Genomic DNA, 12,604 nt, shown 5'->3' with positions numbered 1-12,604 from the left:
CTAAGCAAATGAGGTATTAATTAATTAAATCTATTTTGATTAGCTTGGATACCCAGTAAAAAGTGCAGTAAAATAAATCGTCAAATCAAATCAAACTTTATTTATAAAGCACCTTTTATGCCACAGGCAACACAAAGTGCTTCACATGATTAAAAACATTTATGCATATTAAAAAACAAAACAAAGTGGAAATACATAATAATAGAAACACTCACCAAAATATTTCACACACACACACACGCACACCAAGGTTAGAGGTTCTTTCCATTAATACAATAGCATTAATTTAGACGGAAAACTTTTTATGTTGGCAAATAAAACAACAAAATTTCATTTTTGTTGCTGCAACTTATATTTCAGCATCCCAAATTCAACAATGATTTTCTTTTCCTGTCAATAACGTTCAGGTTGAATTAGTTTCTTTATGTTTGACCGTCCACCTGCCAGCTAGTGCTCCTGTTTATTTAAGCTTTAGTCACCTTTCAGGTTACACTCAAGGCCAATTTAAGCTGTAGTTAGTTTGGTTTTGTCGTAGGTTTTATTGTAGACATGCTACTCTAAGCTAGGGCAGTTGCTCCTCCCTGTTTCTAGTCTGTTGGCAAAGATAAACTAACCAGCTGCTTGCTTTAGTTTCATATTTAAAGTATAGACATGAGATTGTTATCAGAGTATCTGAGTGAGAACATAACCTGTTTATCTGCTGCAGGAGAACCTGAACAAACTGATGGCCAACCTCAGATCCACACATCCACACTTTGTAAGATGCATCATACCAAATGAGACCAAGACACCAGGTAAGAAAGAAGAAACTTACAATAATACCTTTAATTTAATTTATTCTGTCTTCTGATCTCTCTTCTGTGTGCTGTAGGATCCATGGATCATCATCTGGTCCTCCACCAGCTGCGTTGTAATGGTGTACTGGAAGGTATCCGGATCTGTAGGAAGGGATTTCCCAGCAGGATTCTTTATGGAGATTTCAGGCAGAGGTAACACAAAACACTTTTTAAAATTCCTGCTAGATGAATATGATAATTAACTCAAGTCTGAAACCAAATGTCCTCATTTGTGTTGCAGATACAGGATTCTAAATGCCAGCGCGATTCCTGAGGGGCAGTTTATCGACAGCAAGAAGGCCTCAGAGAAATTGTTGTCCTCCATTGATGTGGATCACACCCAGTATAGATTTGGATGCACAAAGGTAGTTTTAGTTGCTGGTATGATGGGATTAACTTTCCAATGTAGATGATAAAATCAGAAACTTTCCGTATGTTAGCACAAAAACAGTTTATAATGTTTAGTTTTAGTCTAAAGGAGTCAGTCCCTTAAAACTCCAAGCAATAGTAATGGAATATTGTTCATTCTTTTACGCACAGGTGTTTTTCAAAGCCGGACTTTTGGGTCTTCTAGAGGAGATGAGGGACGAGCGTCTGGTTGTGTTGATGACACGAATCCAAGCTGTGGCCAGAGGTTATGTCACCAGGCTGAGGTTTAAGGAGATGTTGAAGAAAAGGTCTGGCATGCACTGGTGATTTAAGTGAATTAAAGATTGGGAATTAATGGGAATTCAAAAGGAAATATCTAATTGATCATTTATATAGTTAATTTAAGAGTAGCTCATCCAAACTGTGGTTGATTGGAGCAGAAAATATGCTGTTTGTTCCATAAAACCTGTTTTTCAAATCCTTTCACAGTATGCAGTGAGACTTCTCACGCTTAAGTGTTCATGTTTTTCTCTTCAGAAGTAAATAATTGAATACGTCTTCCATCATTTCTTTTCCTGATACTTTTACACCTTCACTCTCAATTTAAAAGCAATAAAATAGCAGAGATGTTCATCTCAATTTTAGCAAGTCCAAGTCAAATCTCAAGTCTTTATTATTCACACCTATTAAATGGAAAATAAAAAACTAAAATATGTAATATAGTATGATAAATATAATAAAACATAATGTACAATAACCTCCATTAAACCAGTAAAATATCCAAATGAAACTGCAGGAGCATCATGACATGTGATAGAAATAATACACTGTGGGCTTCACATGCAATTTTATCACCTAAACCTCTCAGAAGTTAAAATATATGGCATGTTTTGTATTAGCAGAGTGGTTTCTCCATACTTATAAATGTATTGGATCTGACATTTTGATTGGCTGATAGATGGTATTGATTCCAGAGTATAGATCTGCCCATAGTGTGGATTCTATTCTATTCTATTCTATTCTATTCTATGCATCTGTGTTTGTGTGACGTTATGTCAGTGTTACGTCTCAGACAGCAGACAGGATTAGACAGAGAAGATCATGAGGTAAAGATTAAATTAAATTATTGTTATTATTGTTTAATTCCATTTGCTATTTTATGACTGCTTATTAACATGAAGCATCCAAAAGGTCATCAAGTTTGTAATTCTTGCTTTTGTTTTTCACGCTGCAGAGAGTCCATTTTCATCATCCAGTACAACATCCGCTCATTCATGAATGTGAAGAACTGGCCTTGGATGAAGCTTTTCTTCAAGATAAAGCCTCTGCTGCGAAGTGCAGAAGCTGAAAAGGAGATCCAGAACATGAAAGAGGAGTTCTCCCGACTCAAAGGAGAGTTTGCGAAGTCGGAAGCCAAGAGGAAGGAGCTGGAGGAGAAGATGGTGGTGCTGGTCCAGGAGAAAAATGACCTTTATCTTCAAATCCAGGCAGTATGCTAACACTCAGAAGATAAGCAAACTGGTGCATTTGTATTGATTTTCCTCTGTTCAAGCTAAAGATCAGATTAGAAAATGTATAATTTGTACGTTACAAACAACAGGTCAATAATGAGCTAAGATAAGAGGAAATTATCATGCATGGAAGCTGGACAAAAGGGCTCTGTTCACACTGCAGGCAAAAGTGACTCAAATCCTAATATTTTACACATATGTGACAGATATCTGATCAATTTATGACCATCCAAACAACACAAATCCGACCCAGGCCACTTACACTGGTGGTACTAAATCTGATAGATATCCGATCTTTTTCAGAGACCTCAGTCTAAACAGTCCTGTCGCATTTCATCTGACTTTTATGTCATTTAAGTGAGACAGACGTCAGAAATCTGTGCCAGGTTCCAACTCTGTATACCCAGAGATACAGAGGCAGCAGCCACTGCTGCACAAAAAGCCATTTTAAAGATTAATGCATTTCTTTTCTCAATCTCCTTCTTTCACTGATCAGTTTGTCATAATTTCACCAGTTCCAACAGCACAACAACTTCCAAGTTAATACACGAACACATGTGGCATCAATGTTTACTTCAGTAAATGCAGCACGTTGCGTGTGACATCATGTCTTTTTTGTGCATGCAGGACACTTTGGGGTTATGTACAGTTCACACTGCAGTGTGATGGAGATCACATTTAAATCATAATGCGAACAACTGTACAAAAAAAAAAAAAAAAAAATTCAAGCATTAAGACCTACAGTGTGAACATATAGACCAAAAGAGAACAGAGTCTCAGATGTCAGACTATAAAATTGTGGCTAATTGTCACTGAACAATAAAAGAAATGTGTGCAGTGACCAAACTGATTAGGGCTAACTCATCTCTAAGGTCTTGTTTACATGACAGTGTTTCCATGCAAAACTACTGCATTTACACAACAGTGTAATAAAAACTACCTTCATACAGACAGAAAATACAAATAGGACTGGAAACGCTGTAGTGTGCATGCTGGGCCTGTGATAGGCAGTGAAACTTTACAATGACACCATTGCACCATTGCAAGATGATGTGACAGGCACCATTGTTGCCAAAAGATTATAGTTCATATTTAAACTGACAGGATTTGCCTTTGTTTTAAGAAAATTTCTCTGTTGTAAATGAGAAGTCAAAACTTGACAAAACGTTTAACTTTTACTGTATCAGGTCGTCGAATAAATGGGCCTAAAACACATTGTGATAAAGGAATATCAAAATTATCTACCTGTACTGTTAGCTCTCTCCAGACAGTAAAAAACAGTCTCATATTGACTCTAGCGCTGTCTTTGGCCCTATTCTGTTTCCTCTCTTCCTCCGATAATGGCTTCTAACATCTCTTTGCTAAATCAGCCATGGTGCCCGTTCAAAACGGCCGGTTTGTTTACATCCGCTTGCTAGCGTGAGACACGTGTGCACAGCAAAAATCCACTGCAACGTTACGCAGTGTTCTAGATGAAAAAGTTTCATAGTGTGGTTTTTCAGCCTTTGGATGCTGCTGGGCAACGATGGCACAAAATAGATGCCACTGTGCCATCAAACGAGTCTGGAACACAGAGTTTTAAGGGCAAAAGTTACAGAGTCTGTCTTTAACTCAGACTGCAAAACAGAAATTGAAGGAAACACTGGGTTACCATAGCGTTCTGTGGCGATGTATGACATCAACTGGTTTAAGCTTAGAAGCACTTTAGTTTTTCAGAAGGACAATGGGCCAAATAACACTTGTAGGCTTAGTGAGACCGAGAAGTTAAAAACCCAGAAGTAAAAGGAAGAGGATTATTGGAGCACTGCATCAGAGCACCAGTAATCTGTCACCTAAACCCTGGTTTGGTTTTTGATGAGCTTCATCATTGACGGGAACCCAACAAGTATTCAAGATGTTGACTTCGAAACTTACTCAAAGCAAAAGTATTGATATATTTATTTTCTTTTGGAAGGAAGAAAATTAAGTAAAGGGGAAAAAAAACTAAAAAAAAAAATATGAAGAAAAGCTACTTTTATCAAACTATAACATTTACTGTCTCTGCTCTGAAGGAGAGGGAGAACCTGTGTGATGCTGAGGAGAGGTGCGAAGGCTTGATAAAGAGCAAGATCCACCTGGAAGCCAAAGTAAAAGATATCTCCGAAAGGTTGGAGGAGGAAGAGGAGATCAACGCTGAAATCACTGCAAAGAAGAGGAAGCTGGAGGATGAGTGTTCAGAGCTGAAAAGAGACATAGATGACCTGGAGTTAACCATCGCCAAAGTGGAGAAGGAGAAATATGCCACAGAAAATAAAGTACCAGGCATCACCTAGCACTTGAAGCTTTATGAAAAGTTTTTTTTCATATAAGAGGGGCACTAATGAAATTGTTTTCCACGCAGGTTAAAAACTTAATGGAGGAGTTGACCACTCTTGAGGAAAACCTGTTGAAGTCTTCGAAGGAGATCAAATCTTTGCAGGAGGTGCACCGACAGACATTAGATGACCTCCAGGCCGAGGAGGACAAAGTAAATTCTCTCATGAAGATAAAAACCAAGCTGGAGCAGCAGGTTGATGATGTAAGTATGGAGATGGTGAATTCCTCACAAAATAGAGATGACACTTAATAACCTGCCATTGTTTTATTGGTTGACGTGAACTCCTGTTGCAGCTGGAGGGATCACTGGAGCAGGAGAAGAAGCTGCGTGCCGACATGGAAAGATCCAGAAGGAAGCTGGAGGGAGATCTGAAGCTGTCCCAGGAAAGCATCATGGACATGGAAAATGAACGACAGCAGGCAGAAGAAAGACTGAAAAAGTAGGCTGATAAACTAAAATATGTTAGCTTTCAAGATTTTCGCTGTATTATTTCCTTATACTAACATAAATTGTGATAATGATGAAGTTAACATACATTTTCATCAATTTACACTAAAATTTTCCAAATTTTAGCCAAAATGTCAGCTATATTTCACATACTAGCAGCAGTACCTGATACAATTAGTACATACTGGAAGCAGATGGAAACAGGCCAAGCTGGTTCTTCAAAATATGAATAAATTAAATTTTCCAAAGTGTCAAACAAAATCATTATTATTGCAATGATGTAATTATACTCATCATCAAATAAATATCACCTGCAATAAACTTTTCTCTTCTCAGAAAAGACTTTGAAATCAGCAACCTTCAGTGTAAAATTGAGGACGAGCAAGCCCTCAGCAACCAGATACAGAAGAAGAGTAAAGAGCTTCAGGTATATCATTTACAACAACATTTGAAAAGTTTCAGCATGTTTTAATTTTTTTATATAACACACACTTTCACCCTTTTTCACTGTAGGCTCGTGTCGAAAAGTTAGAAGAGGAAATCGATGCTGAGCGTGCTGTTCGGGCCAAAGTAGAGAAGCAGAGGTCGGATCTGTCCAGAGAACTGGAGGAGATCACTGAGAGGCTGGAGGAGGCCGGAGGAGCCACCGCCGCCCAGGCTGAGCTCAACAAAAAGCGAGAGGCCGATTATCAGAAGCTGCGCCATGATCTGGAAGAGGCCATCCTGCAGCATGAATCTGTCACTGTCACTTTACGTAAGAAGCAGGCAGACAGCGTTGCAGAGCTCAGTGAGCAGATAGAAAACCTGCAGAAGATCAAGCAGAAACTAGAGAAAGAGAAGAGTGAGCTGAACATGGAAATCAATGACATGGTGAGCAATGTGGAGAGCGTTCTTAAAAGCAAGGTGAGGGTTTATGCTTCTGAAAATGCACATTATGGATTGGCAGCCTCTTCTATAACTGGTGCTCAATATTTTAGGCCAATCTCGAAAAAACGTGCAGGAACCTTGAAGATCATATGAGTGAGCATAAGACCAAAGCAGAGGAAGCCCAGAGGTCTCTTAGTGATTACACCAGCCTCACTGCTCGTCTGCAAACTGAAAACGGTATTTGTTTTTGTCATTAAAGCTGGAAAAGACCATTTTCTTTAGCAAGCATGCCTGTTTGATTTTAATTTATCCTGAACAGGTGAACTTGCACGACAGCTGGAAGAGAAAGAGAACGCTCTATCCCTGATGAGTAGAGTGAAATCTGTGGGAAGCCAGCAAATAGAGGAGCTGAAGAGACTTTTGGATGAGGAAGTTAAGGTCTGAAAGGCACTGATTTTATTTTATTTTGCACCAAAGAGGTATGCTCAATAGCAGCAAATTGCAGCAACAGGTGCTCTCATTATTTCAAAGCAGTGGTTACTTGATTACTCAACGGATAAAATAAAACTTTTTTGGGCTAATCACTTAAAAAGTTACTCCAGTCTGAAAGAAATGCAGGATTTTCAATGACTATCATCACATTAAGGAACAGTTCCACTTCATTATCTGGCCACACAGACAAACTGCAATTGTCTTTCAGTTTCACACTTGAACTATGTATGCAAAAGGTTTGATAAATTGTTAAAGTGAAAGTAAAAGAAATCCTGCTCACTGACCTGGCATAATGACAACGGAGGAAAATAAATAAATAAACACAGGACAGGGCTGTTGACTGCTCAAAAAGTTGTTGATTTGCTGTAAATGGATCTGATCAGTGAACCTACTGGTAAAGCTGCTAGTTAGTTTACAGACATGTGTTAGTTGAGATGGTAAACATCTCTACATTTTAATAAAACAGTTATACAATTCTAAATGGTAAAAAAAAACAAAAAAACAATCTCACCAACAAATGAAGTAAAATATTCTGGTCCATATCTAAGTCAGGTATTTCTTTCAAGAGTTTGTAGAAGTAGATTGAAAACAAATGCTGGTGTTTCTCTAGAAAATCACTTGTCCTGTTATAGCACTTTTAATTAATGAATTAACTATATGACTTTATGGATGGTTTTACTTTCTCAGACCAAGAATGCCCTGGCGCATAGTTTGCAGTCGTCTCGTCATGACTGTGATCTGTTGAGGGAGCAATACGAGGAGGAACAGGAAGCCAAAGACGAGCTGCAGCGCTGCCTGTCCAAGGCCAACAGCGACGTGGCTCAGTGGAGAACCAAATACGAGACAGATGCCATCCAGCGCACCGAGGAGCTGGAGGAGGCCAAGTTAAAAACGACTCAGTGTAAATTTATAGTCAGAGTCGGTGTTCTTCTTGTGATTTAACTAATTTTAAATATTTTTGTATCAAAGAAAGAGGCTGGCCCAGCGGCTGCAGGACTCTGAGGAGATGACAGAGGCAGCAAATGTCAAATGTGCATCACTAGAGAAGACCAAGCAGAAGCTGCAAACAGAGATGGAGGATCTGATGGTGGAGCTGGAAAGGTCAAATGCAGCCAATGCCACTCTGGACAAGAAACAGAGGAACTTTGACAAGGTGGGGCTTCATTTTTCTTTTCTTTGCTTGCCTTGTTAGCATTACACTTGACTGTACAGTTATGTGTTGTTTCCTTTAGATTTTGGCCGAATGGAAACAGAAATATGAGGAAAGTCAGTCAGAACTCGAAACCTCCCAGAGAGAGTCCAGAGGGCTGAGCACAGAACTGTTTAAACTGAAAAACTCATATGAGGAAGCCCTGGATCACCTTGAGAACACCAGAAGAGAAAATAAAAATCTTCAACGTAAGCATAAGCGAAAAAGAAATCCTTGTTTTGTGGTTGAAATGCTGCGATGATCATTTATCTGTAAAGGATGTTTTTTTGCTTATTATCAGAGGATATCACAGATATCTTTGAGCAAGCTGGACAATCTGCTAAAATTATTAGTGAGCTGGAGAAAGCTGCAAAGCAAGCTGAGCAAGAGAAGAAAGACACCCAGGCAGCTCTGGAGGAAGTGGAGGTTTGTTTTTTTTTTTGTCCATAAACTTCAACATTTTCTAAAATAACGCCACATCTTGAAGTGTTGTCTCTCTCTGAAGTCCTCTTTGGAGCATGAGGAGGCAAAAATTCTGCACCTTCAACTGGAGCTGAGCCAGATCAAGTCAGAGGTAGACCGGAAGGTGTCAGACAAGGACGAAGAAATCGACCTGCTCAAGAGGAACCATCAGAGAACCGTAGACTCCCTGCAGAGCACGCTGGATGCAGAGACACGCAGCAGAAACGACACAATGAGGATGAAGAAGAAGATGGAAGGCGATCTAAACGAGATGGAGATCCAGCTGGGTCATGCTAACCGGCAGGCAGCCGAGGTGACCAAGCAGTTGAGAAACCTTCAAACTCAACTAAAGGTTAGTGTGAACTGTTCTGTTTAGTCCTCAAATATTGAACTGATGTTTTAGTTTTAAAACTGCAATGACTGCACCGCTCCTTTTGGACACCTCAGTAATGAACAACTACAGACCTATCTCAAACCTTCCATTTTTAAATAAATTAAAAGTAGGTTATTAGATGTATTTCAAGAGGATTATTTACTACATTGCTTAAAATCCCCTTCACACACTGATTGCAGCCAATTAATTAAATGCTTTAACACACACACACACACACACACACAAAATGTAGTCAGCTGTGGAACGGACAGGACTGAAAAAACACTATCCAATCGTTTGAACTGACCTGTTTTAAATATTTGGTTGGTGATATGTCTATTAAACTCAACTGCCATTTGTCCCTCCCCCCTCAACCCCTCTGTGTGTGCCTCTTTGTGCATGAATCGTATGCTCTGAGAGGCTTGAAGCGCTTGTAGAGGCAACAATGAGCGAGCCAGAGCTTGGCTAGCTTACTACATCAAAATACTGTACACACTTAAAGATTACAGACATTATGGCAGAAAAGATGCCTATATCAAGTTGGAAAAGAAAAACTGTTTTGGAGAAGGCTACTTCCAAGATGCTACCCAGCACTCTTGAACCCTTTCAGTCGGAATTTTGACCACACCAAAGCACTAAAATGGCCCTTGTTAAAGACATCCATTGAAACATAGCCACAGAATTTTGGTTTCGGTTCTGCTAGATCTAGGTGCCACTTTCGACACAGTCGACCATAACATCCTATTGAACCAACATGAGAATTTGGTGGGAATCTCCAGTCTTGTTCTGAGTTGGTTTGAATCCTATTTGAAAGACAATCCCACTTGCTCATATCATGGAAACAAACAAATAGTTGAAAAAAATATATACTGATGACCCTCAGCTCTACTGCTAGAATCAGCATTTTGATTTTTTTTTCTTTTGCTTCTAACACCTGGAACAAACTACCAGAAAACCTATATTCTGATATTTCACTGCTGCTTTCGACATGTCGATCATAATATCCAATTAGACCAACTGGAAAATTGGATGGGAATCTCCAATCTGTTTCTGAACTGGTTTTAATCCTAATTTAAAGACAGGAACTTATTTGTTTCAGTTGGTGACTATATATCTACTTAAACAAAAATGATACATGGAGTTCCCCCAGGTTTTATTTGCCTTTAAATTACCCTCTTCAAAGCCACTGAAACATAGATAGCAGCAGAACGTTGGTTTTGGCTCTGTTATATCCCAGTGCTGCTTTCAACACAGTCAACTATAAAATCCAATTAGACCAACTGGAAAATTGGATGGGAATCTCCAGTCAAGTTCTGAGTTGGTTTAATATTAATTTGTATTGGTTGGTAACTGTAGATCTACAATGTGGAGTTCCTCAAGCCTCCATTTTTGGTCCCTTAATGTTCATGCTCTCACAATGCTATTTCATGCTATTTAGATAGTGGAGATGAATAAAATATCCTCTCATAATTATGCTGATGACAGTCAACTCTACCTTTTGAAAATTAATTCAAGTTTAATGCTTCTAAAACCTGAAACAAACTACCAGAAAACCTGTTTTGAGCTGGTCTGAATCCTACTTGAAAGACAATAAATACATCATATCAGTTGACAACCATAGATCTACTAAAACTAAGATGACATGCAGAGTTCCCCAAGGCTCCATTTTGGGCCCCTTAATATTCAGTATCTACGTGTTCCCACAAGCTCATATCATGGAAACAAAGAAACTGATCAAAATTATGCTGATGACACTCAGGTCTACCTCTGGAATCAGCATTTATTTTTTAATACTTGTAATATCTGTAACAAACTAGGCTTTACTTTTTTCTTTTTTAGCATTTTTTTTTATACAACAACAAGTGACAGGCAGAAATTATCACAAAAACTAGATCAACGTGGGCAGTACTACAAAAAAAAACAAAAAAACAAACAAAAAACAAAAAAACGTAGTTCTTTAAAATGAGGCCTTAAAACTTTTTCATGTGGATATTGCCTATTTTCAAAATATGTGACTCACTGTATATATTCTCTTGTCTGTTTTTGATTAAGCACAACACAAAAGGAAGCCCAGTTTATGAAATGTGCCATATGAATACATTTGCCTTGCCTTGCCATGAGCTTTGAATTTGACCATGCCCCTCAGGAGACTCAGATCCATCTGAATGAAGCCCTCCACTGTAAGGAGGACTTAAAGGAGGAGATAGCTATAGCAGAGCGCCGCAACAATCTGATGATGTCTGAGAACGAGGAGGTCAAGGCGACTCTGGAGCAGTCGGAGAGATGTCGGAAGCTCGTTGAGCAGGAACTGGTGGAGGTCAGCGAGAGGATTCAGCTGCTGCACTCGCAAGTGAGGACACAAAATATTTGAAATAAAGGGTCTCTAGTTAGAAAAATCGGAATACTGGAATTTACTTTGTCATATTTAAATGTCTTGATAATCAGAACACAGGCCTCATGAACTCTAAAAAGAAGACGGAGGCAGACTTGGCTCAGCTGCAGTCAGAAATGGAGGAAACCATCCAGGAGGCGAGGAACGCAGACGAGAAGGCCACGAAAGCCATCACAGATGTGAGCATCCACCTAAAGGCTGCTCAAGTTTGAGTGTGGATCATGATTTCACAGGGAGTTCACAATTGCACTGCAGGCTGCCATGATGGGTGAGGAGCTGAAGAAAGAACAGGACACCAGTGCTCACTTGCAGAGGATGAAGAAGAACATGGAGGCCACTGTGAAAGACCTGCAGCAGCGCCTGGATGAAGCCGAGCAGATGGCTCTGAGGGGAGGAAGGAAGGAACTACAGAAACTAGAGAGCAGGGTATGATTTGACGCAGAGCATTAGCTTTCTGTGTAAAAGAAAAGAGACTGAACAGTAGTTTAAAACCTTTTAAGGTTCGTGAGCTGGAAAATGACCTGGAGGCTGAGCAGAAAAGCAGCGGCGAGGCCATGAAAGGTGTGAGGAAATATGAGAGAAAAATTAAAGAGCTCATTTATCAGGTAAGAAGATTACCCTGTTATAGTGAATTTCTAAAGCTAAAATTTGACTATAGATGATTAGAAAATATTCCAACTGAAATGTGAGTTTCCCTCTGAAATATTTAATTCAGTTTGAGGAGGAGAAGAAAAATACAGCCAGGCTGCAGGATCTGGTCAACAAACTGCAGCTTAAGGTGAAAGCATACAAGCGGCAATGCGAGGAGGCGGTGAGTGCAAAAATATTTAAATACTGTCTGAAATGCAGGCAAGTCATGTCCATAAAGTTCGTGTTTTTATACTGTTGTCTACAACACATAGGAAGAACACACAAGCATCCAGATGGCAAAATTTCGTAAGGTGCAACATGAACTGGAGGAAGCTGAGGAGCGAGCTGACATCGCAGAGTCCCAGTTGAATAAATTAAGAGCAAGGAGTCGTGATGTTGTTGGCAAAGGAGAACAGAAATCTATATGATGACAACTTTGTTACTGAGTTAAATATACTTTAAACTGTTTTCCTGTGTTCAGTCACAAGCTTTGCAGTGATTATTTTTTTCTCCTAGTTTAAAAGAAAAAAGTGTGAAATTGTTTTATTAGTTGAAGTAGAGTAGAAAAAACATTGCTATCTCTGAAAAAATATGTCCAGATAACACAAATATATGACACAAACCAGTGTTAGTTATTATGTGGCTCGTCAAGTTTTGATAAGATTTTTTTATTTCATGAA

At 39.1% G+C, this 12,604-nt stretch overlaps 1 protein-coding gene across 3 annotated transcripts in view; it reads left to right on the top strand.

Annotated features, from left to right (window-relative positions):
- Positions 1-12,604, top strand: part of LOC121648329 (myosin heavy chain, skeletal muscle, adult-like) — a 26,562-nt gene extending 13,958 nt beyond the window's left edge. For all 3 annotated transcript variants that reach the window (XM_041998368.1, XM_041998354.1, XM_041998358.1), the window contains 23 exons: positions 707-794; positions 872-989; positions 1,078-1,201; positions 1,377-1,513; positions 2,440-2,695; positions 4,768-5,010; positions 5,097-5,273; positions 5,366-5,511; positions 5,856-5,946; positions 6,033-6,422; positions 6,497-6,623; positions 6,706-6,824; positions 7,566-7,762; positions 7,848-8,031; positions 8,111-8,276; positions 8,369-8,493; positions 8,573-8,881; positions 11,049-11,252; positions 11,348-11,473; positions 11,550-11,720; positions 11,795-11,899; positions 12,010-12,105; positions 12,197-12,604. In XM_041998368.1, coding sequence (XP_041854302.1) covers positions 707-794; positions 872-989; positions 1,078-1,201; positions 1,377-1,513; positions 2,440-2,695; positions 4,768-5,010; positions 5,097-5,273; positions 5,366-5,511; positions 5,856-5,946; positions 6,033-6,422; positions 6,497-6,623; positions 6,706-6,824; positions 7,566-7,762; positions 7,848-8,031; positions 8,111-8,276; positions 8,369-8,493; positions 8,573-8,881; positions 11,049-11,252; positions 11,348-11,473; positions 11,550-11,720; positions 11,795-11,899; positions 12,010-12,105; positions 12,197-12,352 — 3,855 coding nt within the window. In that variant the 3' untranslated portion in view covers positions 12,353-12,604. The remainder of the gene's footprint in view (positions 1-706; positions 795-871; positions 990-1,077; positions 1,202-1,376; positions 1,514-2,439; positions 2,696-4,767; positions 5,011-5,096; positions 5,274-5,365; positions 5,512-5,855; positions 5,947-6,032; positions 6,423-6,496; positions 6,624-6,705; positions 6,825-7,565; positions 7,763-7,847; positions 8,032-8,110; positions 8,277-8,368; positions 8,494-8,572; positions 8,882-11,048; positions 11,253-11,347; positions 11,474-11,549; positions 11,721-11,794; positions 11,900-12,009; positions 12,106-12,196) is intronic.

The sequence above is a fragment of the Melanotaenia boesemani genome, chromosome 2 (assembly GCF_017639745.1).
Source record: "Melanotaenia boesemani isolate fMelBoe1 chromosome 2, fMelBoe1.pri, whole genome shotgun sequence".
In the NCBI taxonomy this organism is placed as follows: Eukaryota; Metazoa; Chordata; class Actinopteri; order Atheriniformes; family Melanotaeniidae; genus Melanotaenia; species Melanotaenia boesemani.
Note: the sequence above shows the minus strand (reverse complement) of the source record. Positions and strands in the feature narration are given on the sequence as shown.